Source organism: Mobula birostris, chromosome 9 (assembly GCF_030028105.1).
Source record: "Mobula birostris isolate sMobBir1 chromosome 9, sMobBir1.hap1, whole genome shotgun sequence".
NCBI classification, from domain to species: Eukaryota; Metazoa; Chordata; class Chondrichthyes; order Myliobatiformes; family Myliobatidae; genus Mobula; species Mobula birostris.
In genome coordinates, this window is record NC_092378.1 from 149,591,482 (window position 1) to 149,619,236 (window position 27,755).

At 46.9% G+C, this 27,755-nt stretch overlaps 1 protein-coding gene across 1 annotated transcript in view; it reads right to left on the reverse strand.

Annotated features, from left to right (window-relative positions):
- The window catches only part of LOC140203186 (extracellular serine/threonine protein kinase FAM20C-like), a 118,451-nt gene extending 92,609 nt beyond the window's left edge, over positions 1-25,842 (reverse strand). The window contains exons 1-2 of the mRNA XM_072269103.1: positions 24,483-25,842; positions 14,740-14,912 (exon numbers count right to left, since the gene is read on the reverse strand). Coding sequence (XP_072125204.1) covers positions 14,740-14,912; positions 24,483-24,925 — 616 coding nt within the window. The 5' untranslated portion in view covers positions 24,926-25,842. The remainder of the gene's footprint in view (positions 1-14,739; positions 14,913-24,482) is intronic.
- Positions 25,843-27,755: the final 1,913 nt, after the last annotated feature.

The following is a 27,755-nucleotide window of genomic DNA, read 5'->3' on the forward strand; positions in this document are numbered from 1 at the left end:
GAGTCTGCACTCTAACAGCAGTGCACTTCCAATTTATTTTTTAATTCAAAATCACAAACAGCACCTATTCCATCAGATAGCATTGTGACCTGCGTTCTCGCAGATGGGTGTGAAATTAAAACACCCTGATTGAAATGCAACCTCCTAACTCCCATTTTATTTCCATTACTTTGCTATTTTATACCTGCCTTTGAAGATAGCTTGCCAGCAATATTATTACTCTGTATTGTGTGACTTGCTGCAGGCAAACAAAATGCATCTCTTTTCAACCATCCATGTGGTGGATTCTTTTTTTTTAGAAAAATTATTCGCCGTGGTCGATAGCTAATTCAGACCGAGGTGCATTTAATTAGAAACTGTTTCCAGTCAGTGTTATGTGGGGCAACACGTTGTAGGGTTATAACTGGGCAAGACCTTAAAGAGAGATGATCATCTTTGCTCGTCACATACATATTGAAATATCGAAACATACAGAGAAATGCATCGCAATGCACACAAAATGCAGGAGGAACTCAGCAGGTCAGGCAGCATCTAGGAAATGGCGTTTCAGGCCAAGACCCTTCATCAGCACTTATGAAGGGTCTTGGCCTGAAACGTTGTCTGTTTATCAATTTCTATAGATGCTGCCTGACCTGCTGAGTTTTCCTCCAGCACTTTGTGTGTGAGTGTGTGTTGCTCTGGATGTCCAGCGCCTTCAGAATTTCTTGTGTTTGTGAAATGCGCCGTTTGCGTCAACGACCAACACAGTCTGAGGATGCGCTGGGGGCAGCCTGCAACTGTCGCCATGCTTTGGCTGCCAACATAGCATGCTCACGATTTACTAACCCTAACCTGTATGTCTTTCTGGAACACAAAATAACATGCAGATGCTGGGGTCAAAGCAACACTCACAACACGCTGGAGGAACTCAGCAGGTCGGGCAGCATCCGTGGAAACGGGTCGACGTTTCGGGCCTGAGCCCTTCATCAGAACTGTAGAGGGAAGGGGCAGAGGCCCTATAAAGAAGGTGGGGGGAGGGTGGGAAGGAGAAGGCAGGTAGGTTCCAGGTGAAAAACCAGCAAGGGGAAAGAAAAAGGGGTGGGGGAAGGGAAGCAGGGAGGGGATAGGCAGGAAAAGTGAAGAAGGAATAGGGGAAAACACAATGGGTAGTAGAAGGAGGTGGAACCATGAAGGAAGTGATAGGCAGCTGGGGGAGAGGGCAGAGTGAAATAGGGATAGGGGAACAGAGGGGAAGGGAATTACCGGAAGTTGGAGAATTCAATGTTCATACCAAGGGGCTGGAGACTACCTAGACGGTATATGAGGTGTTGCTCGTCCAACCTGAGTTTAGCCTCATCATGGCAGTAGAGGAGGCCATGTATGGACATATCTGAAAGGGAGTGGGAAGCAGAGTTGAAGTGGGTGGCTACTGGGAGATCCTGTCTGTTTTGGCATATGGAGCGGAGTGCTCGGCGAAGCGGTCCCCCAATCTGGAATGTGGGAGGAAACAGAGCACCAGGAGGAAACCCACACGATCGGGGGGTAGGGAGACAGAAACTCCTTCTGGGCTTACACCCCAGTGAGGTGCCAAGTGGTTTGTTCAGGACTTTTATGAGAACTTATATTTCCTTTGTACTAGGGAACCATTATAACTGGGGTGAAAACTGTCCCTGAGCCTGGGGAGATGTGCATTTGGGCTTCGGTACCTTCTGCCAGATGCGAAAGGGGACATATGACAACAATAAGCTAATAATGGACAGTATACCGTGACAGCGATCGGGGTTCAACTCCCGCCCCTGCCTTAGGGAATTCGTACATTCACTCTGTGACCCTGTAGGTTTCCTCTGGGTGCTCCAGATTCCTCCCACAATGCAGGTTAAAGTTAGTGAGCTGTGGGCATCCTTCGTTGGCGCCAAAAGCATGGCGGCACTTGCGGGCTGCCCTCAGGTTGTTGACAGAAACAACTCATTTCACTGTGTTTCAATATCCCTACGTTCATGTCCTGGACACGTTGTCACACTGGATGATTAATTAGCTTGGTAATAGGAGGCAGAGGGTGATGGCGGAGGGCCGCTTTTGGAAGCCTGTGAGCAACGTGTTGGCCCGTGGCCAAGTGGTTAAGGCACTCGTCTAGTAATTTGAAGGTCGCTAGTTCGAGCCTTGGCTGAGGCAACGCTGTGTGTCCTTGAGCAAGGCACTTAACCACACATTGCTCTGTGATGACACTGGTGCCAAGCTGTATGGGTCCTAATGCCCTTCCCTTGGACAACATCGGTGCTGTGGAGAGGAGAGACTTGCAGCATGGACAACTGCTGGTCTTCCATACAAACTCGCCCAGGCCTGCGCCCTGGAAACCTTCCAAAGCTCAAATCCATGGTCTCATGAGACTAACGGATGCCTATATAAAAAAAGAAGAGCAATGGTGGTATGTACCACAGGGACGTAAGATGAATGGATTCCATATGACTGCAAATTGCTCACTTGTTTTAGAATCATCCACATATTCTGAGGTACAATAAAAAAAAAACTTTGTTTGGTATGTCATCCAGATGTCATCAGATCAGTCCGTTAAAGAAAAGCAGTACAGATGCACAAGAAAAGTACAAGAGTTACAGGCAGACAGGAAGGTGGAAGGCCTAGGGGAAGGGGAAGTAGATTGTGAGGTCAGGAATCCATCTTATCGTACTAGTAAACCGTCCAATAGTCTATTAACAGCAGGGTAAAAGCTGTCCTTGAGCCTGGTAGTATGTGATTTCAGGCTTTTGTATCTTCTGCCCGATGGGGGCGGTGGGCAGGGGGAGAGAAAGTCCAGAATGGAGACAATATGAACAGCTGATGGTGTTGCCAAGAGGATATTTGCAGACTATGGCATGATACTGAACAAATGGGTAGATAGCAGAACATGACAGTCATCTGTGCACTTTATGTCAACTTGCATATCAACAGATTCTTTCAATTATCTCTTAATGTTACTGTGTTAATATTATTTCTGTGTTTATATTCTAACTGGTTGCATCGCTGTCTGGTTTGGAGGGGGGGGGGAACACTGGACAGGATTGAAATAAGCTGCAGAAAGTTATAAAGTCGGTCAGCTCCATCATGGGCACGTCTGCAAGGACATCTTCAAGGAACGATGCCTCAAAAAGGCAGCGTCCGTCATTAAGGATCCCATCACCCAGGCCATGCCCTTTTCTCCTTGCTACCGTCAGAGAGGTGCAGAAGCCTGAAGGCACACAGTCAGTGATTCAGGAACAACTTCTTCCCCTCTGCCACCCGATTTCTGAATGGACATTGAACCCATGAGCACTATCTCACTATTTCCTCCTTCTGCACTATTTATGTAACTTAACTTTTTAAATATATATATAATTCTTACTACGGTTTACAATAATAATGTTTTATTATTATGTATTCCATTGTACTGCTGCCACATTAAAACAAATTTCATGATATATACTGGTGACACCAAACCTGATTGTGATTATTTTATATACTATGTGTGATATATATGCTGTGTTTCACACCTTGGTCCCAGAGGAATGTTTTTTCACATACTGTATACATGTGTATGGTTGAAAGACAATTAACTTGAACATGAATATAATGTTGTTAAGTGCAAGGTGTTTGGGAGAACTACTAACAATAGAACAGACACAAGGAATGGTACAGACTGAGAGGGGATTGAGAAACAAGGAGAATGCAGTGTACAACTCCAAGGACCTCTGAAAGTTGCAACACTCATACACAGCTTGAACAAGGGGGCATAAAGGATCCTTGCTTTCATTAGCTGAGCCACAGAAAATGAGAATAAGGAGATTGGTTAGGTGAAGACTGGAGCTTTGTGTGCACAGTTTTGAGGTTAATTTTGAAGATGAAATCTCATGTGGATAGGGTGGTGAAAAAAGCTTTTGGTTTGCTGGCCTTTATTAATCAGAGCATTGAGTATAGGAGTTGGGATGTAATGTTGAATTTGTATAAGGCATTGGTAAGGCCAAATCTGGAGTATTGTGTACAGTTCTGGTCACTGAATTATAGGAAAGATGTCAATAAAATTGAGAGAGTACAGAGAAGGTTTACTAAAATGTTGCCTGGGTTTCATCTCCTAAGTTACAGAGAAAGATTGAACAAGTTAGGTCTTTATTCTTTGGAGCGTAGAAGGTTGAGGGGGGACTTGATAGAGGTATTTAAAATTATGAGGGGGATTGATAGAGTTGACGTGGTTAGACTTTTTCCATTAAGGGTGGGGAAGATTCAAACAAGAGGACATGGGTTAAGAGTTAGAGGACAAAAGTTTAGGGGTAACATGAGGGGGAACTTCTTTACTCAGAGAGTGGTAGCTGTGTGGAATGAGCTCCCAGCAGAAGTGGTTGAGACAGGTTCTATGTTGTCATTTAAAGTTAAATTGGATAGATATATGGACAGGAAAGGAATGGAGAGTTATGGGCTGAGTGCAGGTTGGTGGGACTAGGATAGGGTAAGAGTTTGGCATGGACTAGAAGGGCCGAGATGGCCTGTTTCCGTGCTGTAATTGTTATATGGTTATATGGTTAAGAGGGTACATGGTGAGTTGGCCTTCATTAGTAGAGAGAGTGAGTTCAAAAGCTGCAAGGCAATGTTGCGACTTTGCAAAACCCTAGTTAGACCACACTTGGAGCACCGTATTCATTTCTGATCACCTCTTGATAGGAAGGATGTGGAAGCTTCAGAGAGGAGGAAGTGGAGATTTACCAGGGGTGCTGCCTGGATTTGAGAGCGTATCTTATGAGGGAAGTTTGAGCGAGAAAGGCCTTTTCTTTTTGGAGCCAAGGTGGGTGACAAGTGACTTGACTGAGATGTACAAGTTCATTAGATGCATGGATAGAATGGACAACCAAGGCAGAAATCTTTAATACAAGAGTGCAGAAATGGAAGAAAGTATAGGGGGATGTCAGAGATAGGCTTTACTACACAGAGAGTGGTGAGTGCATGGAACAGCCTGCCTGGGGTGGTGGTAGAGGTAGATACATTAGCAACATTTAAGAACCTCTTAGATAGGCAATGAAAGAAAAATGGAGGGCTATGTGGGAGGGGAGCATTAAACTTGGAAAGGGTCTGAGGAAGAACATCAAATGTGTAGTTGGAATCTGGAGTATCCATCCTGAGGGAGTGATGAAGACATCCAGAGCATTTGATAGTGTGTGGACCAGGGTTTTCCGATCTTTTTTATGGCATGGACCCCTACCATTAATGGAGGGGTCTGTGGATTCAAGGTTGGGAACCCCCTGGTGTAGACCAGGTATTGGCAACTGACATAAGGATGGCGCGAACATAGCTAAATTAAAAATAGTGCAAAAACGGAAACAATAAAAAAGTGAGGTAGTGTTCATGGGATCAATGCCCATTTAGAAATTGACTGCAGACGGGAAGAAGCTGTTCCTGAATCTGTACCTCCTCCCTGATTGTAACAATGAGAAGGGGGCACATCCAGGGTGATAGGGGTCCTTAGTAATGGACGCTGCATTTCTGAGGCACTGCTCCTTGAAGATCAATTGGATACTATGGAAGTTAGTACCCATGATGGAGCTGACTAATTTTACAACCCCACCCCCACCATACCAGTCAATGTTGCAGCCTGTCAGAATGCTCGGCACATTTCTAGAAGTTTCATGCATTTTAGGTGACAAACCAAATCTCATCAAACTCCTGATGAATCGCCTTCTTTACAACTGCATCAGTATGTTGGGACCAGGTTAGATCCACAAAGATATTGACATCCAGGGACTTGAAATTGCTCACTGTCTCCACTTCTGTGAGGCTGGTTCAGACAGCAGATTGGTGAGTTTAGACTGATGGATGGGTGGGATTTGGTACCCAGCTACAACAATCTTAGAAATACAAACACAAGAGATTCTGCAGAGGCTGGAAATCCAGAGCAACACACACAAAATGCCGGTAGAACTCAGCAGGTCAGGCAGCATCTATGAAGGGGAATAAAGAGTCGACATTTCAAGCCAAGACCCTTCTTCTTGGCCCAAAATGCTAGTTCTTTATTCCTCCACAGATGCTACCTGACTTGCCGAGTTCCTCCAGCATTTTGTGCACATTAATCTTAGAAACGCCCTGCTTAATGAACAATGCCCAGCACAGTCAATCAATATCACGTAACTAATACAGTGAACTCACTCATTATGATAGCTTACACAAGGGAACACAAAGAAATGCCACAAATCACCATCATCAGCAAAACAGACAATTCTGTTACTGAAATCTGCAGCAAATGCTGCTTGAATTTAAATTGATAAAAGAAAATTTACTGACATAAATCCAATCCGATTATAATTTGATACGAACGTGTACAATTCAAGAGCAGAAGATGTACAATTGTTGGTAATCTATACTAGTGTTAGAGGGGATTAAATGGAAGGGTGTGAAGACCAACCTATGAACCTGTAATGTAGTTGGAAAATTGGCCTGCTTCAATGCTTCACCAATACAGAAGGAGGCCAATAAATAAAATGAGTTTATTGCTCTCTGGTAGAGCTATTCAGTTAGTCCAATCCCCCTTCCCTTTCCCCGAAGTCCCATAATTTTCTCACTAAGCATGTGTCCAATTGTCCTTTGCACATTCTGTTGAATGCCCTTCCACTTTCCTGATGAGCTAGGCAATCTATAATGCAATTCACTGTCAGGAGGTATTCCACAAATGTTGCCTATCAACCTAGAGCCTTGTCTTTTCCTGTAGTCTGCCCCAAAACAGTTGCTCTTCATTATTAACTCTATCAGCACCAGATGGATTTTCATAAGGAAGTGGATTTTAATAAAGTGCAAAAACGGAAACAATAAAAAAGTGAGGTAGTGTTCATGGGATCAATGCCCATTTAGAAATTGACTGCAGACGGGAAGAAGCAGTTCCTGAATCTGTACCTCCTCCCTGATGGTAACAATGAGAAGGGGGCACGTCCAGGGTGATAGGAGGCCTTAGTAATGGACGCTGCATTTCTAGATGCTAGTGAACGCAGCATCTCTAGGAAGAGGTACAGTTGACGTTTCGTGCCGAGACCCTTCGTCAGGACCCCTGACGAAAAGTGCTTTCAATTCCAAGAATGAAGGGGGGGATCTCATTGAAGCCTACCGAATATTGAATGGCCTAGACAGAGTGGACATGGAGAGGATGACTTCAATAGGGGAGGACTCTAGGACCAGAGGGTACAGCTTCAGAATACAAGGGCATCTCTTATTTATTTATTTATTTAGATAGGTAGATATACTTTATTGATCCCGAGGGAAATTGGGTTTCGTTACAGCCGCACCAACCAAGAATAGAGCATAAATATAGCAATACAAAAAACCCCCAACAATCAAACAACGAAATGCAAAACTATGCCAGATGGAAAATAAGTCCAGGACCAGTCTATTGGCTCAGGGTGTCTGACCCTCCACGGGAGGAGCTGCACGTTCGATGGCCGCTGGCAAGAACGATCTCCCGTGCCGCCAAGTGTTGTATCATGGTGGAATGTGGCCGAAGTCCAACAGTAAAAAGTTCAATATCCAGTCTGCAAATACATTCCTCGATCATAATATACCCCAGATTGCACCAACCGTTGTTAGCCAGATCAGTAAGCACCGAACTCCTTTACGCCGCTTACCGCTCTCGGTGCACTTCCGGTCAGGTGGAATTTAGAGATACAGCGTGGAACAGGCCCTTCTAGTCCACCGATTTAACCCTCACCTAATCACATGGCAATTTACCACGACCAATTAACCTACAAATCGGTACACCCTTGGCTTGTGGGAGGAAACCGGAGCACCCGGAGGAAACCCACGCGTTTACGGGAAGAACGTACCATCTCCTTCCAGACAGTTCTGGAATTGAGCTGTAATAGCGTTGCACGTATCGCTACGCTACAGTGGCGCACTTTAGAACAGAGGTAAAGAGGAACTTCTTCAGCCTGAGGGTGGTGAAGCTGTAGAATACATTGCCACCGACGGCCGTGGTGGTCAAGTCACTGGGTCTATTTAAAGCGGAGGTTGATAGGTTCTTGATTAGTCAGGGCATCAAAGGTTACGGGGAGGATAGTCTTCATATAGAAAGGGTGTGGAGAGTGTTCAGAAGAGGTTTAAGTGAATTAGAGGGTATGAGTTGTAAGAAGGAGGTTGACAAACTCGGACTGTTTCCTCTGGAGTGGCAGAAGCTGAGAGGAGATCTGACAGAAGTTTACAACATTATGAGAGGCAGAGGTAGCTTAGGTTGCCAGAATCTTTCACAGATGTCTAAAACTAGAGGCCATGCATTTAAGGTGATGGTGGGGGGGTGGGGGCGTTGTTCGGTGCAAATGTGCAGGGCAAGTATTTTTTATACACAGGGAGTGGAGGGTGTCTGGAATGTACAGCCGGGGCGGTGGTGGAGGCAGATACAATAGGGGTGTTTATTTAGACACGTGAATGTTCAGAGAATGGAAGGCTACTGAACTTGTGTAGGTGGAAGGCATTAGTTTCATCGGACATTTATTTTCTAATTCAGTTGGTTTAATTATGAGGTGAAGGCCCTGTTTGACATTCTACCCAGAAGGCAACAAATTGTATAAATAGATTGTCAACACAAGAAATTCTGAAGATGCTGGAAAACCAGAGCAACACACACAAAACACCAGGGGAACTCTGCAGGTCAGGCAGCATCTATAGAGAGAAATAGAACATAGAATAGTACAGCACAGTACAGGCCCTTTGGCCCTCAATGTTGTGCCGACCCTCAAACTCTGCCTCCCATATAAGCCCCCACTTTAAATTCCTCCATATACCTGTCTAGTAGTCTCTTAAACTTCACTAGTGTATCTGCCTCCACCACTGACTCAGGCAGTGCATTCCACACACCAACCACTCTCTGAGTAAAAAAAACCTTCCTCTAATATCCCCATTGAACTTCCCATCCCTTACCTTAAAGCCATGTCCTCTTGTATTGAGCAGTGGTGCCCTGGGGAAGAGGTGCTGGCTATCCACTCTATCTATTCCTCTTAACATCTTGTACACCTCTATCATGTCTCCTCTTATCCTCCTTCTCTCCAAAGAGTAAAGCCCTAGCTCCCTTAATCTCTGATCATAATCCATACCCTCTAAACCAGGCAGCATCCTGGTAAATCTCCTCTGTACCCTTTCCAATGCTTCCACATCCTTCCTATAGTGAGGCGACCAGAACTGGACACAAAGACAGTCCATGTTTGGGGCTGAGACCTTACAAGTAGAAGTTTATTAACATGAATTGAAGACTGGTTTTCACACAAGCAGATACAATGAGTCTTTACACAGAAAGTGCTAAAGCAGGGTTTCTTAACCTGTGGTCCACAAACTTGGACGGGAAAAAATTTACCTCAAACAACACCCATAAAAGTTGCTGGTGAACGCAGTAGGCCAGGCAGCATCTCTAGGAAAAGGAAAAAACTTACCTCTTTATTTTCCCTAATCCCTAACTGAAATTTAGCATTTCCTTCAATGATGAATGTAGGCAACAAACTCTGGTAATATTAGCAGTAACTGTGACTTTGTCACCAATAGAAATCACAGATATCTTCCTATCACATTACAGTTGTTACAATGCATTATTCTGAGAAGGGGTCCATAGACTTCACTGGACCATGACATAAAAAGAGATTAAGAACCCCTATGCTAAAGGAATTTAGTCATTCAGGCAGCAAGTCTGGAGAGGAATAAACAGTGGACATTTTGGAGCAAGACCTTTCACCAGGGCAGTCCTATTAAAGGGTCTCACCCCAAAACATCAACTATTTAGAAGACAGAACATAGAATAGTACAGCACAGAACAGGCCCTTCAGCCCACAATGATGTGCCAAAACATTTAAATAATAATCAAATAGCCAACTAAACTAATCTCTTCTGCCTACACAATGTCCATATCCTTCCACTTCCCTCATTTTCATGTACCTATCTAAATGTCTTGTAAAAGCCTTTGATGTTCCAGCCTCTATCACCACCAGCTTGGGTACTAGCCTACAAAGTACCTAGGACATCTTCAGGGAGCGGTGTCTCAGAAAGGCAGCGTCCATTATGAAGAACCTCCAGCACCCAGGGTATGCCCTTTTCTTACCATCAGGTAGGAGGTACAGAAGCTTGAAGGCACACACTCAGTGATTCAGGAACAGCTTCTTCCCTTCTGCCATCTGATTCTTAAATGGACATTGAACCTTTGGACACTACCTCACTTTTAAAAAAATATATACCGTAGTATTTCTGTTTTTTGCATGATTTTTAATCTATTCAATATAAATATACTGTATAAAGTATACTGAACAAGATTTACTTATTTATTATTTTTTTCTTCTTCTATATTGCGTATTGCATTGAACTGCTGCTGCTAAGTTAACAAATTTCACGGCACATGCCGGTGATAATAATCCTGATTCTGATTCACCATCATTGTTTTCTGCTAGGATTATCCCTGATTCCTTTCTTGGACTCCCCTTCATAGATGCTGCCTGACTTGCTGAGTTCCTCCAGCACTTTGTGTTTTGCTCAAAGTTTCCAGCATCTGCGGAATCTCTTGTATTGATACAACTGATCTTCTTCAGGCTGAAGGATCAGATCTTGACCTGCGAGTTTATATTCATGACCTACAAAAGGGGAGAACTATCAGGTACCCGCGAAAGCAGGTGAAAGGACATGTTGTGGCCAGGCTATTAGGACACTGTGACAGGTTATTTGTCGGTTCAGGGAGTCACTGAAAACTTGTTAAATGGCACATAACATGGTGAAGTGTGAGATCATGAAACTCAGTAACAGGAATCCACAGGCAGATTATTGTCTATGTGAGAGAGACTGCAGGTGTGAAGTACAAAGAAAACTAGGTGTGCTTGGTCATGAATTACAAGTAGCTCACAGGTGCAGCAAGTGTTTTGGAAGACAAGTTGTCTTGGATACCTCTGAGACTAGTACCAATGATAACTAAGTTTACAATTTTTTGCAACTTACTTCGATCTTGTGCAGTAGCCCCCGCTCCCCACCCCATACCAGTGATTCTACCAGTCAGAATGCTCTCCACATTGTATCTGCAGACATTTTTGAGTGTTTTAGGAGACAAACCAAATCCCTTCAAACTCCTAATGAAATGTAGCTGCGTTGGTATGGTGGGGCCAAGTTAAGTTATCATAACTATCGACAGCCACGAACTTGAAATTGCTCACTCTTTCCACTTCTGACTTCACAAGTGATGCTCGCACGATGGGACAGGGTTACACAGCTGCAGTGCATAAGGATGTCTGCTCACAGAGGGTGGTGTATCCCTGGAATGCTCTGTTCCGCAGGGCCATGCCTGGATTTAGTGAGGAAGTCGACAGATTTTGTAAAGATCACGGAGTTGGAGGCTGTGGGAAGCAGCCACAGGAGTTGAGGCCTGAAGCAGGTCAGCTACCGCAGGCCTCATCTCATCTAGGCTGTGAAGGGCCTCGGGCTAAAATGTTGATTCTTTATTCCACTCCATAGATGCCACCTGACCTTCTGAGTTCCTTCAGCATTGTGTGTGTGTTACTATTTTCTTGTGTAGGCATGTGGCCAAGTGGTTAAGACACTGGACTAGCGACCTGAAGGTCGTGAGTTCGAGCCCCAGCCGAGGCAACGTGTTGTGTCCTTGAGCAAGGCACTTAGTCACACATTGCTCTGCGACGACAGTGGTGCCAAGCTGTATGGGTCCTAATGCCCTCCCCTTGGACAACATCGGTGTCGTGGAGAGGGGAGACTTGCAGCCAGTCTTCCATACAACCTTGCCCAGGCCTGTGCCCTAGAGAGTGAAGACTTTCCAGGCGCAGATCCATGGTCTCGCAAGACTAACGAATGCCTTTACTTTTTACTATTTTCTTATGTATCATCCTCCATTGAGTTCCCTCTCAGCCTTCTCTGCTCGAAAGGTCAGTGGGATAACATATAGAACTCCTCCCTTACAATTCCAGAGACGTGGATCCGATCCTGGCCCTTGGGTGCTATCTGTGTGGAGTTTATGCATTCCCCACCCGCCCCACACCCCACTGGTGCTCCAATTTCCTGCCACACTCGAAAGATATGGAGGGGTTGGAAGTTTAATTGCCCATTGTAAATTAACCCTTGCGTAGCTGGGCAGTAGAATAATTGGGCTGGAGTTTAGAGGCACGTGAGAGAGAATACACAGGGAATGAGATTGATGGGATTCCTTTGAAAGCTGGCATTGATTCAATAGATTGAATGTCCTCCCATTTCATACAAAATAAAGATTCAAAATCCGAAGATCAGCTTCATTTGTCACATGTACATCAAAACATACAGTGAAATGCCGCACTTGCGTTGCAGACATGCTGGGGCAGCCCAGATAGTGTCACCACAATTCAACACCAACATAGCACGCCCACAGCCTACTGAAATGCGGGAGAAAACACAAGCACCCGGAGGAAACCAATACAGTCACCGGGCACCACTGTAGCACAGTGGTTAGCGTGATGCTGTTACAGCTTGGGACATCGGAGTTCAATTCCGACGTCCGCTGTAAGAAAGTTTATACGTTCTTCCTGTGTGTGGGTGGGTGGGTTTCCTCCAGGTGCTTTGGTTTCGTCCCACAGACCAAAGACGTACCAGTTAGTAGACTGATTGTAAAGTCTCCTGTGATTAGACTGAGGTTAAACTGGTGGGTTGCTGATTGTTGTGGGTTGGTGCGTCCTGTTCTGCACAGTACTTCTGAATAAACAAATTAATTAATTAAATAAAATATATAAACTCCTTACAGACAGCACTGGAAATCCAACTATGATTGGCAACGTTCCTGCTAATTGTTTTTACAGCTGCACGGACCAACCATTGCTCTAACCAGGAAATTTTTAAGCAGCTTGAAAACTGCGTGGCACTTTAAAAGTGATTTTTGTTATGTGCATACTACAAGTACGTACTAAGAATGAAAATTGAAAAATCAAATACTTTTGATTTTATTTATTAATTCAAGAGTATAATGAAATACAGTACAAAGAAAATCTTCCACGTTTCGTAAACTTTTTCTCATCTGTCTTTATTCCGAAGGCTACGTGCTCAGGAGCTTTTTAGTTACCACGTGACTGCGCACCTACATGACTTAGAAGGAACAGTGGGTCAGTATTGCCTTCGACCGAGAGTGTTCTTCAAACCCCAATCACTTCTTCATTACTACAGCCGGATGTGGAGGCCAAGCCATTGAGTATATTTAAAGTGGAAGCTGCTAGGTTCTTGATTAGTAATAGTGTTGTAACTTGAAACACTGAGAATGCAAATACATAAAAGCTCTAAAATGTTTCAAAGTAAGGGTTGTGGTACATTTATTATTTTAAAAACTTATGGATTGTATTTACTAATACATAACTAATTACAGGGTGTTGCACAATTATATTAATGTAGATTTCAAAATTATATTAACACAATTTAAAATTATGTTCACATTATATAAAAGAAAATTCCAGCCATGTGGCAATGAAGGCTATGTGTGTGGGAGCATTGCAGTTACTGTGCAGCCATGTAACTATGCAGCTTAGAGGGAACAGTGCTGATCGGTGATCGCGGGCGACACAAAGCGACTGTGCTAACCACAATCATGCCAGCCACAAAAAATACATAATACCGAATAATATTCTAGCTCCCCATAATAATACATGAGGAACAACAGCCCTTTCTGTATGTAATTCAGCTCTTGACTCAACACTGCCTTGGAATAAGTATGTTGGCTCTTTGAGAAACAACTTTAATTTGACACAATCCCTGATGTTATTTAGAATATTGCATTGTGTAAATCGGAGGCATTTATATTATTTTCTCAGCTGCCAGTGCTTGTTACCTGGCCCACGATTTCAGCAAATTTAACTTAAGGTGTATTTGTGATGGTATTCTACTATATCTGTTAGCACCTCTCCCTCGAGACATCAGTTTTCAATCACTCTGTTGGACTGGCTAGTCCCAGAATGATTTTATTCACTCGCCTCCATCTTCATGCAGTTTTTTTTGAGGTAATAAGGCAAGGAATTATTTTCACACAGATCTGTAATCTCGAAGTCACTTTCTCAGAGGGGCAATTTATCTCCTTACAAAGACAGATTACACCCAATGGCACTTTATTGGGCACCTCCTCTACCTCAAAGTGGCCACTGTGTGTATGTTTGTGGTCTGCTGCTGCTGTAGCCTATCCACTTCAAGTGTCAATGTATTGTGCGTTCAGAGATGCTCTTCTGCACACCACTGTTGTGAAGTATGGTTATTTCAGTTACTGTCACCTTCCTGTCAGCTTGAACCGGTCTGGCCATTCTGCTCTGACCCCTCTCGTTAACAAGGAGCTTTCACCCACAGAACTGCCACTCACTGGATATTTTTTGTTTTTCTGCACCATTCTCTGTAAACTCTGGAGACTGTCATGTGTGAAAATCCCAGGAGATCAGCACTTCCTGAGATATTCAAACCACCCCATCTGGCACAATCATTCCACAGGCACAGTCACTTAGATCACATTTCTTCCCCATTCGGATGTTTGGTCTGAACAGCAACCGAACCTCTTGACCATGTCTGCATGCTTTTCTGCTCTGACTTTCAGTCACATGATTGACTGATTAGATATTTGTATTAACTAATAAAGAGGCCGCTAAGCGAGCCTTCACAGAAAGATCCGAAATCTCAAAAGTCACTTTCTCAGATGGACAACTTATCTCCTTACAAAGACACATTATATGTGCTGTGTTTCCACTGTAGTGATTAGGGATATAGGGGTAGAGTTGATATATGAAAGAGATATTTTCTCACCCACACTGGAGATGTGTTGAGTGGCCAGATCCCCCAGCAAGGCCTCGATCGCCGGATTATGCCGTGAGTACAACTCATAACGGTTTATCCCGATGTGGAATTTTAACCAGTTGGGGTACGAGTCGACAGACGTTTCACTGGGGGCCAAGAGATCACCTTCCTCTTCGTTCGCCCTGAAAACAGAAAGGATTAGAAGGTCAAACCTGTCAATCAATTTTCAAAGTAACACATACACAAAGTGCAGGAACTCAGTAGCTCCCGGCAGCATCTCAGGAAAGGAATAAACAGTTGGTGTTTTGCACCAAGACCCTTCATCAGGATTCAATTTTCAAGGATGCGCTGGCAAAAATGGGGACTTGCGGTGACAGGATTTGCAGAGTTAGTAGGCCTGTTGCCTCAGGGTTCCAGTGAGCCATGTTTGATCCAGACCTCTGGTGCTGTCCATGTTGAGTTTGCACGTTCTCACCATGACCAAGTAGGCACTGTCCCTCATCATTGCAGGTGGCAAAGCAGGGTTAAGACTTACACAGTGAATGATAGGGCACTGGGGAGTGCCAAGAACAAAGTGATCTGGGATGGCAGATAGGGTCACAAATCTACAGGAGTTGAGATGTTATGTTGAAGCTGTATTAAACGTTGGAGAGGCCCAATTTGGAATATGTGTGTAGTTCTCGTCACTTACCCACAGGAAGGACGTAGAAAGAGTACAAAGAAAATTTACAAGGACGTTGAGGGGATTTGAATTGAGGACGTAAAAGTCAACTAGATTAGGTTTCATTCCCTGGAGCATAGAAGACTGAGGAGAGATTCGACAGAAGTATACAAAATTTTAAAGGGTATAGATAGGGTAAATGGAAGAAGGCTGATCTTGAGTGAGACTGGAAATAGAGGTCACAGGTTAAAGGTGAGAGGTGAAATACTTAAAGAGAATCTGAGGGGCAACTTCTTCATTCAGAGGGTGGTGAGAATGTGAGAAATACTCTTCAGGTCGAGCAGCATCTACAGAGAGAGAAGCAGAGCTGATGTACCAGGTATGAGAAGCAGGTTCTGATGAAGGGTGTCAGATCTGAAACATTAACTCTGATTTATTTCTACAGGTACCGCCTGACCTGTTGAAGGCTTTATTTTTGTTCAGAGATACAGCATGGTAACAGGTCCTTGCAGCACAATCAGCCCACACCACCCAGTTATACCCACAATAACAGGTTCTTGCAGCACAATCAGCTCACCTCACCCAACTATACCCAGAGTAACAGGTCCTTGCAGCACAATGAGCAGATGCTGCCCAATTATACCCAATGGTAACAGGTCCTTGCAGCACAATCAGGTCACGCCACCCAATTATACGCACAAGGCTAATTAATCTACTAACCCATACATCTTTGAAATGTGGGAGGAAACCGGAGCACCCTGAGGAAACCCACACAGTGAATGAGAGAGCATACAAACTACTTACAGACAAGGGCAGGAATTGAACCTGGGTCACTGACACTGTAATAACATTACATTTACTGCTACACTACCTTTCGTTCGTTAGGTGCCATGTCGTATGATGTGGGCAATCATGGGCTTTCTGTGGCAATGATAGTTCTTGGCAAATTTATCTATAGAAGTTGCCCCAGCCATTATCAATACTCTTCAGAGAGTGTCTGCCTGGCTTCAGTGGTCGCATAACCAGGACTTGTGATCTGCACCGGCTGCTCATACGACCATCCACCACCTGATCACGTGGCTTCACGTGTCCCCGATCAGGAGGCTAAGCAGGTGTTACACCTTGCCCAAGAGTGACTTGCAGGCTTGTAGACAAAACAGGCTCCTTACACATCCTGTGGTAGAGACACATCTCCATACCCCATCCAACTGTGCCACCTTAAGTAAAAGCAAATATATATTCTGATGTCAGCACAGCTTGCCCACAACTCACTAACCTTAGATCCAACCTGTACGTCTTTGGAACGCGAAAGGAAACCGGAGCACCTGGATGAAACCAATGGGTCGTTGGCCCTTTAATAACTTCACACAAACTACTACGCCAACAGCGCTGCCCACAAGTGCAGTGGTTGGGTACTGGTTAAGTCAACTGGCTAGCAATACGGAAGCTTGAAACTGGAACCTTCCGGCCCGAGTCCACATCGCAGCATGGCAACAGGTGTTGGATCGGGGTGCAGATTGTCATTCGGGGGCAGCATGGTGGCATAACAGTCAGCGCATCGCTTTACAGCACCAGCGACCCGGGTTCAATTCCTGTCACTGTCTGTAAGGAGTTTGTACAGTCCTTCCCATGTGCGTGTAGGCTTCTTCCAGGCGTTCCCGTTTCCTCCCACATTCCAAAGGCGTACGGGTTAGTAGTTTAATTGGTCATTATTAATCGTCCTGTGATTCAGCTAGGGTTAAATCAGTGGGTTGCTGGGCAGTCTGGCAGGGCCTGTTCCGCAATGTATCTCCAGATAAATAACAAACAAGGTTCTGAACATCACTGTGCTTCTACTAAAGAGAGAGCGTCTGCAGCTCCACACAGGAAAGATGGGTGGAGGAGGGTGGGGAGAGGAGGAGGGGAAGGGGATGAGATTGGAAGACAAGAAGAGGGCAGGGAGAAAGAGAAGGAAAAACAACACAAAAAGAGAAGTGGGGAGGGACGTTGAAAAGGAATGTAGCAGCAGAGACACTTGCACAAATTATTATCGCGCCAGAAGGAAATAAGAACTAAAGGGGGTTGATTTGGCAAATGATCTGTCATTGGGAAATTACACAGAGCCTATGTTCTGGGGAAAAGGAATGAGAGCTTTGAGAGTATGGCTAGGAAATCTGACAACCTGTCCTCAGATCCCAATGTCACATTGGGGAAGGACAATGGCCGCAAATGCACAGCCAGGAAAATATTCCCACTGAAGACACAGCACTTATCTTGTTTCTTCACCCTACCTGACGTCACCCCCCCCCCACCCCGACAGAGCAATAACAAATTCGGTGGACAGGGAAATCCCAATGTCAAAAATGGGGCTGTAGTCAGAGAGAAAGGGGTGGTGAGGAGGAGCGATGACCATGTGGGCAGTGGGCAGGGGTGAAAAAGGGGGCACAGGGTGATGGGGAGAGGAGAGGTGCTGACGGCAAAGTAGAATGGAACAGTGAAGGGTGGAGAGAGGGGTTCATTGTGATCCACAAGGAGAGGGAGGAAGGGAAGGGGGTAATCAGATGAGAGACAGAGAAAACAGACGAAGGAGGGAGAGAGATCGATGGGATGTGGGGGAAGAGAGTGAGGGGGTGAGGGGAGGGGGGGAGAGAGGGGGGAGAGGGGGGAGAGGGGGGAGAGGGGGAGAGGGGGAGGGGGAGAGGGGGGAGAGGGAGAGGGGGAGAGGGGGAGGGGGAGAGGGGGAGAGGGGGAGAGGGGGAGAGGGGGAGAGGGGGAGAGGGGGAGAGGGGGAGAGGGGGAGAGGGGGAGAGGGGGAGAGGGGGAGAGGGGGAAGAGGGGGAAGAGGGGGGAGGGGGAGAGGGGGAGAGGGGGGAGAGGGGGGAGAGGGGGAGAGGGGGAGAGGGGGGAGAGGGGGGAGAGGGGGGAGAGGGGGGAGAGGGGGAGAGGGGGGAGAGGGGGAGAGAGGGGGAGAGGGGGAGAGGGGGAAGGGGGGGAAGGGGGGGAAGGGGAGAGGGGGAAGGGGGGGAGAGGGGGGGGTGGGGAGAGGGGGGTGGGGAGAGGGAGAGGTGGGGAGAGGGGGTGAGGGCTGGGATGACCAGACTGATAGAGGCCTGAGTCAGGGACACGGGCTGGCTGTCTATGGTAACTGAAGGACGTGACAGAGAAGACAGGGTCAAGAGTGCGAGAGGGTGGGAGGTGCAAAGTGAGCAGAGTGGGGACAGTGACAGAGTGAGAGAGACAGATCAGTGGGAGGAGAGAGAGTGGGAAATGTCTGTGTTTATTTAACCCAGAGATGGATTGTTGCCCGCCACAGGGACTGACAAGTGGAGTTTGTTCCCAGCTCCAGCCTCTGCTGCCACCAGGCTACAGAATATATGTCTTTTTCAATAAAGGAAGGCAAGCATTGAAGCTGACGAGAACAATAGTCCTTTCCAGAGGAGTCTGAGAGCAGGGGGAGTGACTGTCTCCGCGTCAGAGCACCACCAAGGACAACACACAAGAAAAATAAGATTGGGACAGGCAGTAGATTTCAGGCCAAGATATCTGCTCCTCTTTCCTTTCTAACTGACTGCCCTCTCCCTGTCACTTTTAACCCCCTCTTTCCAGCTGACTGCTTCTCTCTCCCTCTCTGCTCTCCTCTCTTGTGATCCCTCTGTCTCATCTGACTCCTCGCTATTTCCCTCTGCTTATCTGTCTCTCTCCCTTTTCTCTGTCTCTTTCTCCTTCCATCCTGTCTGTCTCTCTTGCACCTTCTTTCTCTTTCCCCCTCCCCGACTCTTTCTCCCTCCTTCCTGTTTCTCTATCTGTCTCTCTGCCTCCCTCTCCCTGTCTCTTTCACTCACTCTCTATCTCTGTTCCTTTCTCTCTCTCTCTATCTCATTTTCTCTTCCCCCCCACCTCTCTCTCCCTCCCCCATTCTTTCTCCCCCGTCCCTCTGCTCCTTCTGCCAGCAGGGGAGACTGAGGTGCTGCCCATCAGGGTTCAATCCGACTGAGCACAATTCTGCACAAAACACTGGAGGAACCGAATGGGTTAGGCAGCATCTATTGAGGGAAATAACCAGTTGACATTTCAGGCCGAGCCCCTTCAAGGAACTGTAGACGGAAGCAACACCCACGAAGCTAGAGGAACTCAGCAAGATTAGGCAGCACCCGTGAAGGGAGAGGTTTTGAATTGAGATCCTTAAAGGGCCTCCAGCAACTTTTAGGTTTTTCTTCAGTTTCTAGCTTCTGCAGCCTCTCATGTCTCCTAACCTTAGTTCCAATCCACGTTGGCAGCAAGACATCGTGGTCAAACTCACTGAGGATCCAGTCTAAACCATCCTTCCAAGGACTGCCCTCTCACCATTGTGCAAAACACACTTCTTACCTTCCCCCTAAATGTTTCAACATAGCGCCATTGAATGTTTATGAGCCAGAGTAGGCCATTCAGTCAATCATCTGAATGTTAGTCTCATACCAATCTCCAATCTCCAGCCTTGCAGTTCATGGCTTTCTCAAATCCTGCGCAAATGTGTTAGAACATATTGCCTCCTCTCCCCTTCATGACTAGGAGTTCAATGTCACTCAATGCCATAAAGAGCTGATTATTGACTTCAGGAGGAGGAAACCGAAAAGTCTATGAACCACAGGTGGAGAAGGTCTGCACCATTAAATTCCTCAGCGTTATCATTTCAGAGGTGTGGCCACGTGGCCAAGTGGTTAAGGCATTGGACTAGCGGCCTGAAGGTCATGAGTTCGAGCCCCAGCCAAGGGAACGTGTTGTGTCCTTGAGCAAGGCACTTAACCACACATTGCTCTGCGACGACACTGGTGCCAAGCTGTAAGGGTCCTAATGCCCTTCCCTTGGACAACATTGGTGTCGTGGAGAGGGGAGACTTGCAGCATGGGCAACTGCTGGTCTTCCATACAACCTTGCCCAGGCTTGCACCCTGGAGAGTGAAGACTTTCCAGGCGCAGATCTATGGTCTCGCAAGACTAACAGATGCCTTTACTATCATTTCAGAGGATCTGTCCTGGGCCCAGCACGGCAACACCTCTACTTCCTTAGGAGTTTGCCACGATTTGGCATGACATCTAAAACTTTGACAAACTTCTACAGATGTGTGATGGAGAGTATATTTACTGGTTGCATCACAGCCTGGTATAGAAACACCAATGCCCTTTAAAGGAAAATCCTACAAAAAGTAATGGAGACAGCCCCATCCATCATGGGTAAAGCATCCCCCCTCCCCACCATTGAACACATCCACACGGAGCACTGTCACAGGAAAGCAGCATTCATTATCAAAGATCCCCACCACTCTACCAGGTCATGGTTTCTTCTCGCTGCTGCCATTCGGAAGATACATCTCATGCCTCCAGGTTCAGGAACAGTTATTAACCCTCAATCACCAGGCTCTTGAACCAAAGGGGATAACCTCACTCAACTTCATTTGCTTCATCACTGAACTGTTCCCTCAACCCATGGACTCGTTTTCAAGGACTCTTCATTTCATGTTCTCACTATTTATTGTTAATTTTTTTTAGCAATAAAGACAGCCTGTTGTCTTTTGCACATCGGTTGTTTGTCTACCTTGTTGGGTGAGTTCTTTCATTGATTATATTATGTTTCTTGGATTTACTGAGTATGGCCACAAGAAAATAAATCTCAGGGCGGTGTATATGGTGACATAAATTTGCTATGAACTTTGAATTCTTCAACCCCTACATCATCTGGGTGAAAACATGTTTCCACACCTTCTCTCAAATTCTTCCACCAAGAACATTTCTTTCCCTTTGGTGTTCAGCCTTCCCTCAGACTCTCTGCCTTTTGTTACCTCACACCTCAGTCAGATCCCCCCTCAGCCTCTTCCATCTGGAGGGAAACAACTTCAGCCTTTCTAGTCTGTCCTCACCACCGAGGACTGCTAATCTCTGTGGGGAGGGGGAAGAGAGGGGGTGCGGAGATAGGAGAGGGGTCACAGAGGGGAGAAGTGCAGGGGTAGGAAAGTTTGAGAGAGAGATGAGGCAAAGGAGAGAGGGCGAGTGGGTAAGGGGGAGTGACGGAGAGAGAGGGATTGTTAGAGAGTGGGTAAGATGGGAGAGGACAGTGACTGTGGGAGAGTAGGCAGAGAGAAGCCTGTGGCAGCCTGTCTGTAGAGACTGAAGGCAGTGACAGAACTATCTCTCTCTCTCTCTCCCTCTCTTTCTCCCTCCCCCATGCTCCTAGATTCAAACTGGAATCCATCCCTCCACTCTGAATCACAAGAAGGTTAAAAGCAACACAAGAGGCCATTCTACCCATCGAGGCAATACCAGTTCTATGTTAGAACAACCCCGCCTGTCTCCATCAGCTGCCTTAGAACACAGAACAATACAGCACAGTACAACTGCAGCCCATGAAGATGCTCCAAACTTTTAACCTACTCTAAAATTAATTGAACCCTTCTCTCCCACATAGCCCTCCGTTTTTCTGTCGTCCATGTGCCTATCTATGAGTCTCTTAAACACTGTTCCCTCTAATCTATGCAGGTGCACGGCCGCACAGTAACTGAAATGCTCCCGCGCACTTTGTCTTTGTTACCACACAGCTACTCATTCTAAATGTACATTGTACACGTTACAAAAAAAATTAAAGTGCTGCACAGTTTTCAGGCCATGTAAAAATTTTCTGCTCAGAGCAGTAGTTAGTCCGCACAGCTGTAAAAAAAATTGAAAAGGAACGTTGCTCTTAAATGTCTCTGTTCCATTAGAACAATGAAAGGCTATTTTGGAGGGATGATATAGATTGATCTTAAAATAGGTTAAAAAATCAGCACAACATTATGGGCCAAATGTGGTGTTCCATGTTCTTTAATGTTTCTGCCTCTACCACCACCGCAGGCAGCGCGTTCCAGTCACACACCTCTCTGACATCATCCCCCTCATACTTTCCTCCAATCATGTTAAAGTCATGCTCCCTTGTATCTGTTATTTGTCACTTCTGACCAGGGAATAAGTTTTTGATCTATTTAGAGATACAACATGGAACAGACCCTTCGGGCCCTTCAAACCGTGCTGTCCAGTAACCCACCAATTAAACTGTAGTCTAATTACAATGCCCAATTAACATACTAACCAGTCCGTCTTGGGGCTGTGGGTGGAATCAAAGGCACCATAGGAAACCCATGCGCTTACTGGGAGAACATACAAACTCCTGATAGATTGCGCCGGAAATGAACTCCGAACCCCGAGCTGAAACAGTGTGGCACTAACTGCCCACCACACCCCACAGTTCTAATCAGCTTGTACACCTCCATCCAGTCAACTCAACTCTCATCTGCCTTCAGTCCAAAACCCTCTCCTATCGGCTCTTGTCTTTGCACTCATCTGTCGTCCTGCCCCCAACCACTCAGCAAGTTGAGGAAGCACCTCCTCCTCCTCACTTTTGGTTATTCTGTCTTCACCCGTGGCTTCAGCAGAGAAGGATCAATAGGGAAGACAAACACTCAACCCTCAGGCCTGCCAACTCTTTCCTCTTGGACCCTCATCCTTCTGAATACTCCGGGTGTGACATAACCAGAGGCATTCCAGAAACTCGGGTTCAGTCTCAACCTTGGGAGCCGTCTGCAAGGAGTTTGCATATTCTCCCTCTGACTGGGTGGGCTTCCATAAAACTCTAAGACATGGGAGCGGAAATCAGACCATTTGGCTCAGCGACTCTGCTCCGCCATTCCAACGTATCCCTCTCAACCCCTTTCTCCTGCCTTCTCCCTGTAACCTTTGACACCCTGATTAATCAAAAACATGCTAACCTCCACTTTAAATATACCCAACCATTTGACCACAGCCATTCGTGGCAACGAATCTCGCAGATTCACATCCCTATGGCTGAAGAAATTTCTCCTCATCTCTGTTCGAAAAGGATGTCTCTGTTTTCCCCTGGATGCTCCAGTTTCCTCCCGCAGGAGATGTGTGCAGGTAGTGGGTCAATTGGACACTGTAACTTTTGTGTAGGTGGATGGCAAGAAAATTGGGGTTGAACATTCCTTAAGAAAGAACAGATTGTATTGTGTGTGGGTGAAGGGTAGATCCTGGGGAGAGTTGATGAGGATGTGGGGAGGACAAAATGGAATAAGGGTCGGTTAACGTGTGTAAGTGAGGGGCAGAATCTGGGGAGTGGGGAGATGCCACAGTCATGTAGCTGTTAGCACGACACTGTTACAGTTTGGGGCATCAGAGCTCAGAGTTCAATTCCAGCATCCTCTGTAAGAAAGTTTGTACATTCTCCTTGTGACCACGTGGGGTTTCTCCGTTTCCTCTCACAGTCCAAACACGTATCGCTTTGTAGGTTAATTGGTCATTGCAAATTGTCCTGTGATTAAATAAGTGGGCTGTCGGTTTGTGTGGCTCAGTAGGACTTGTCCCATGTTGTATCTTGAAATCAGGGGCTCACGGACCCCCTTAGTTAATGGTAGGGGTCCATGACATAAAAAGGATGGGGACCCCACTCTTAGTAAATAAATTGGCAGATAGATAGATAACCAAAGAATTATATTCAAGTAGAATAAATTACCCCAGGTTTGGGGCCAAAGGACCTGTTCCTCTGCTATTGTGCTCTTTGACTAATGGGTCGGTGAAAGGTAGAATTTTTGGGGGTGGGGTGGGGAAGTTGATAGGATCATACGGAGAATAACTTAAAAATGACCACCGTAAATTGACCCAAGTGTTTACGCCAATTGGGACTATTGATGGGAATTGAAAAAGGACGAGTGTGGGTTCACTGACCACTGTAAGTTACTTCCAGCGTGCAGGTTGGACGGAGAATCGAGGGAGAGGTTATGGAAACTTTGGGAGAATGAAGTGGAAATTAGTGCCGGTCTATTGGCCACTGCTACTCGCCCAGAATGTGGAGGCAAATAGTGGAATTTGAGGGGTTAATGGGGGGAATAACACAGGATTTGTATGGAGTTGGTTAACACTATAAATTGTCCCAAATGTGCGTGGGTGCAGGGTGGAACTTGAGGGGAATGCTAGGTTACAGAGAGGATTAGTGAGGAGGAATACGGACTAATCCGATGGGCCGAAAACCGACAAGAAAGGAACGAGCATCACCACCACCTTACCCCCGCACCAACCTCTCAAGGACTTACCAGTCTCGGGGGTCGCCGGCCTTGGGGTTGAACCTGATGTCCGAGTTGACGTTGAAGAGGATGTCCTGGGTGCGAAGTGCCGGCGGCGGCCTCTGGTAGAGCGGGTGGCCGAAGAGGGCGGCCAGTTTGGAGGGGCGGCTGCGAGCGGCGGCCCGCGGCTCGCCCTCGGACACCAGCCGCTTGCCGCTGCGGTTGGCGGCCGGCGCCGTGCCGAAGTCCTGCAGGATGCGCAGTGTGTGTTTGTCCCAGCCGGGCGGGCGGTGCTGGCAGGGGCAGCCGGCCTCACCTCCTCCTCCCCCGGTCGCCGCTGCTGCCCCCGGCCCGCCGGCGGCTCCCCCTGCCGACCTCCTCTCCAGGCGGGGCAGCAAGTCTGTCAGGATGTGCATGGTGCAGGCGACCAGGAAGACGGTTACCACCAATACCCGGAACCTCCGCGGCAGCATCGTTGTCTGATGGAGGGAGAGGAGGGGAGGGGAGGGGAGGGAAAAAGAGATGAGGGAGGGGGAGATAAAAGGAGTGAGAGGAGAGAGATGGAATGAAAAGGGAAGAGAGGGAGAGGAAAAAAGAGAGAGGAGGCAGTAGACGAGAAAGAGGAGGAGGGGAGGGAGTCGGGATTCCAAGCCCTCAGCCGGCGGGGCAGCGAGCTCCGATCAGCGCCGTGTCATCTGGAAGCGGCTTCACATTGCAAGTCTTGGCGCTCCTGGTTCATCTGTCTTGGCGCAGTGTGTGTGTGTGCAAGTGTCTCCCTCTCGCTCTCACCGAGACCGAGCCATCGAGTTCCCGAGAAGGAGCATCAGACGTGGAGCCGCTCACTGATTGGAAATCCGGCGGCCGCTCTCTCCGGCAGCGTCGGGGAGAAGTAGTGAACACACACACACACACACACATACACTCTAAACCTTCTCCCCTCCCCTGGATGGGAGGAGTAATGGTGACTCCCCGCTACAAAGCCAACCCTACCTTTCTCCAGAGGCAGGGATGCGGGGGGGGGGGTAGAGGGGGTTGTCTGGTCGAACTGTACCCCAATCGGCTCTCCTGTCCCGGCGGAGTCTCGTCCTCAGGGGGTGGGGAAGGGGAAAGATATAGGTGGGGATGATCCCTGGAGCTAGAAGATTTCCCCCACCCCTGGCAACTTGCAATAGCCCACCGCCTCCAATCAGAGCGAAGGGGCGGCTTTTAATCCCCACCCACCTCTACTTCTCTCCTCCTTCCCCGTCAGGGAACGGGGGGGGGGGGAGATCACAATACAGATAATAACAGGGGGGACAAAGATATAGAGGGAGATATCACCGTGGCAGAGAGAATAAGTTAGAGAGAGGGGAGCTATGGAAGGAAGAGGAGAGAGACTGACGGACAAGAGAGAGAGAGAGAGAGAGAGAGAGAGAGAAATCACTGACAGAGAGAAGACTAGAGAGAGAGGGGGAGGGTCGATATCGGGGTGGGGGAGAGAAGGACGGTGACAGGGAAAGAAAAGGATGTGAGAGACGGTGATACAGTAATCGGGGGAGAAAGGGGGTATAGAGTGGGAGAGGGGAACTGAGGGAAGGTGAAAGTGACAGGGAAAGAGAGAGTGTTGAAGAAGGGGAATTTGGGGAAGAGACAGGAGAGAGACAGAGAGTGAATGAGAGACTGGAGGAAAAGGGAGTGACGGGGTGGGGGGGGTGAAGAAGACGATTAGAGAAGGGGTGACTGGGGGAGAGAAGGCGGCCAGGCTGAGGGAGGGGGCAGTCAGAGAGGAAGAGGTGTGAGGAAGAGTTTTTTTAGAGAGAGAGAGAGGCGTAGGCGGCAGAGGGAGCCGGTTGCATTTGGGCACAGCCGCCTTGTTGTGCGGAGCCGGTTCCAGGAGCAAGTCTCACCGCCAGCCGCCCGATCAGCACACACGGGGAGGAAATGATTTATTACATATATGTGTGTGTATGTTTTGGGTTGAAATCGAAACGCGGCCCGAGTACATTGCCAACAGCGGAAAACACGGGCGCAGTCTGGCCACCAGACCTGATGTCCCAGGTCTGCGCCCCCCCCCCCTGTCTATTGTTTTTTTTGTACTTGCCACAGTCTGCTTGTTTGATTCCGTTCAAGCAGGCGAACTGATTTTTATTTGCCTGAACTTAAAACGGCGAAGGCAGTTCTTTGGGCCATGGTAGGTCTTTGGTCCGCGCGGGTTCCTGAACATACAGATTTGCTCAGTATCTCTTCCCTTGCTTTCTCCGGCTTTTGGTTACATTCCTCTCCTTCCTCTGCGCTCTTAACTCTTTTAACATTTCAGCATGTCAAGAGTATACAGACAGTGCTGGAGGAACTTGGCGTGTATGAAGGGGAATAAACAGTTGACATTTCGGCCGAGACCCTTCATCGGGACGGCTGGAGAGACTCGGTAGATCGAGCAGCGGCTACGGAGGCAAAGAGATAGTCGACGTTTCGGGGCGAGATCCTGCCCCTCTTCCGCCGGAGTTTACTGTAACTCTTAAATGCAGCGTAATAGATGGAAACATTTTTATTAAAATAAACTTTATGTACACATCATCAGTCTATGTATCTGAGTCCCGAGGAAGTCTGAACCGTCGACTGTCTATACCCCTCCATTCATTCTGCCTGACTTACTGAGTTCCTCCAGCATTTTGTGTGCGTTGCTGTGTACACAAGCTATCTTATCTATTTATATTTATTGTTTTTTTAAATTATGTTCTTTATCTTGGTGTGTTTTGTGTGTGTGTGTGTTATGTCTTTCTCCTTTACACTTGTGTATTGGAAGTGACATTAAACAATCTTGAACCTCCCTTGAATCTTGAATTCCCAATGAAAATATTTGCCAGAGTAAACAGTACCATGCCTTTTCATTGTCACATTTCATAGTCAATGCTTTCAGCCGTGTTCTACTACATTCCGTAAAATCAAACGGACTGCTGCCACTCGTGTGCCCCCCTGGGGTGATATATTACAATAATTGAGGGGTTTCTTCAGCCGGGTTGGCCCGATGAAAAGGTCGAACTTCTCCCACGGCCAGGAAGAGATTGGGTTAAAGTTTTTGCTAACTACGTAATCCCGACAGCGGAGAATCTGTAATTATGTCTCAACGATAGACATCATACATTTTATCTGTTTAGTGAACTGATCCGTGACTCAGAGATTGGGGCGGTAATGTCTGCGCCAGATACAGCGTTAAAGCCACGGTGCGTTTCAGTCCTCCGCTCTGCAACGACCCACGTCTTAACTCATTAAAAAAGACGCGTGGAACTCACTTCGAAACTTCAGAGGCTGACGTTTGGCACGTTG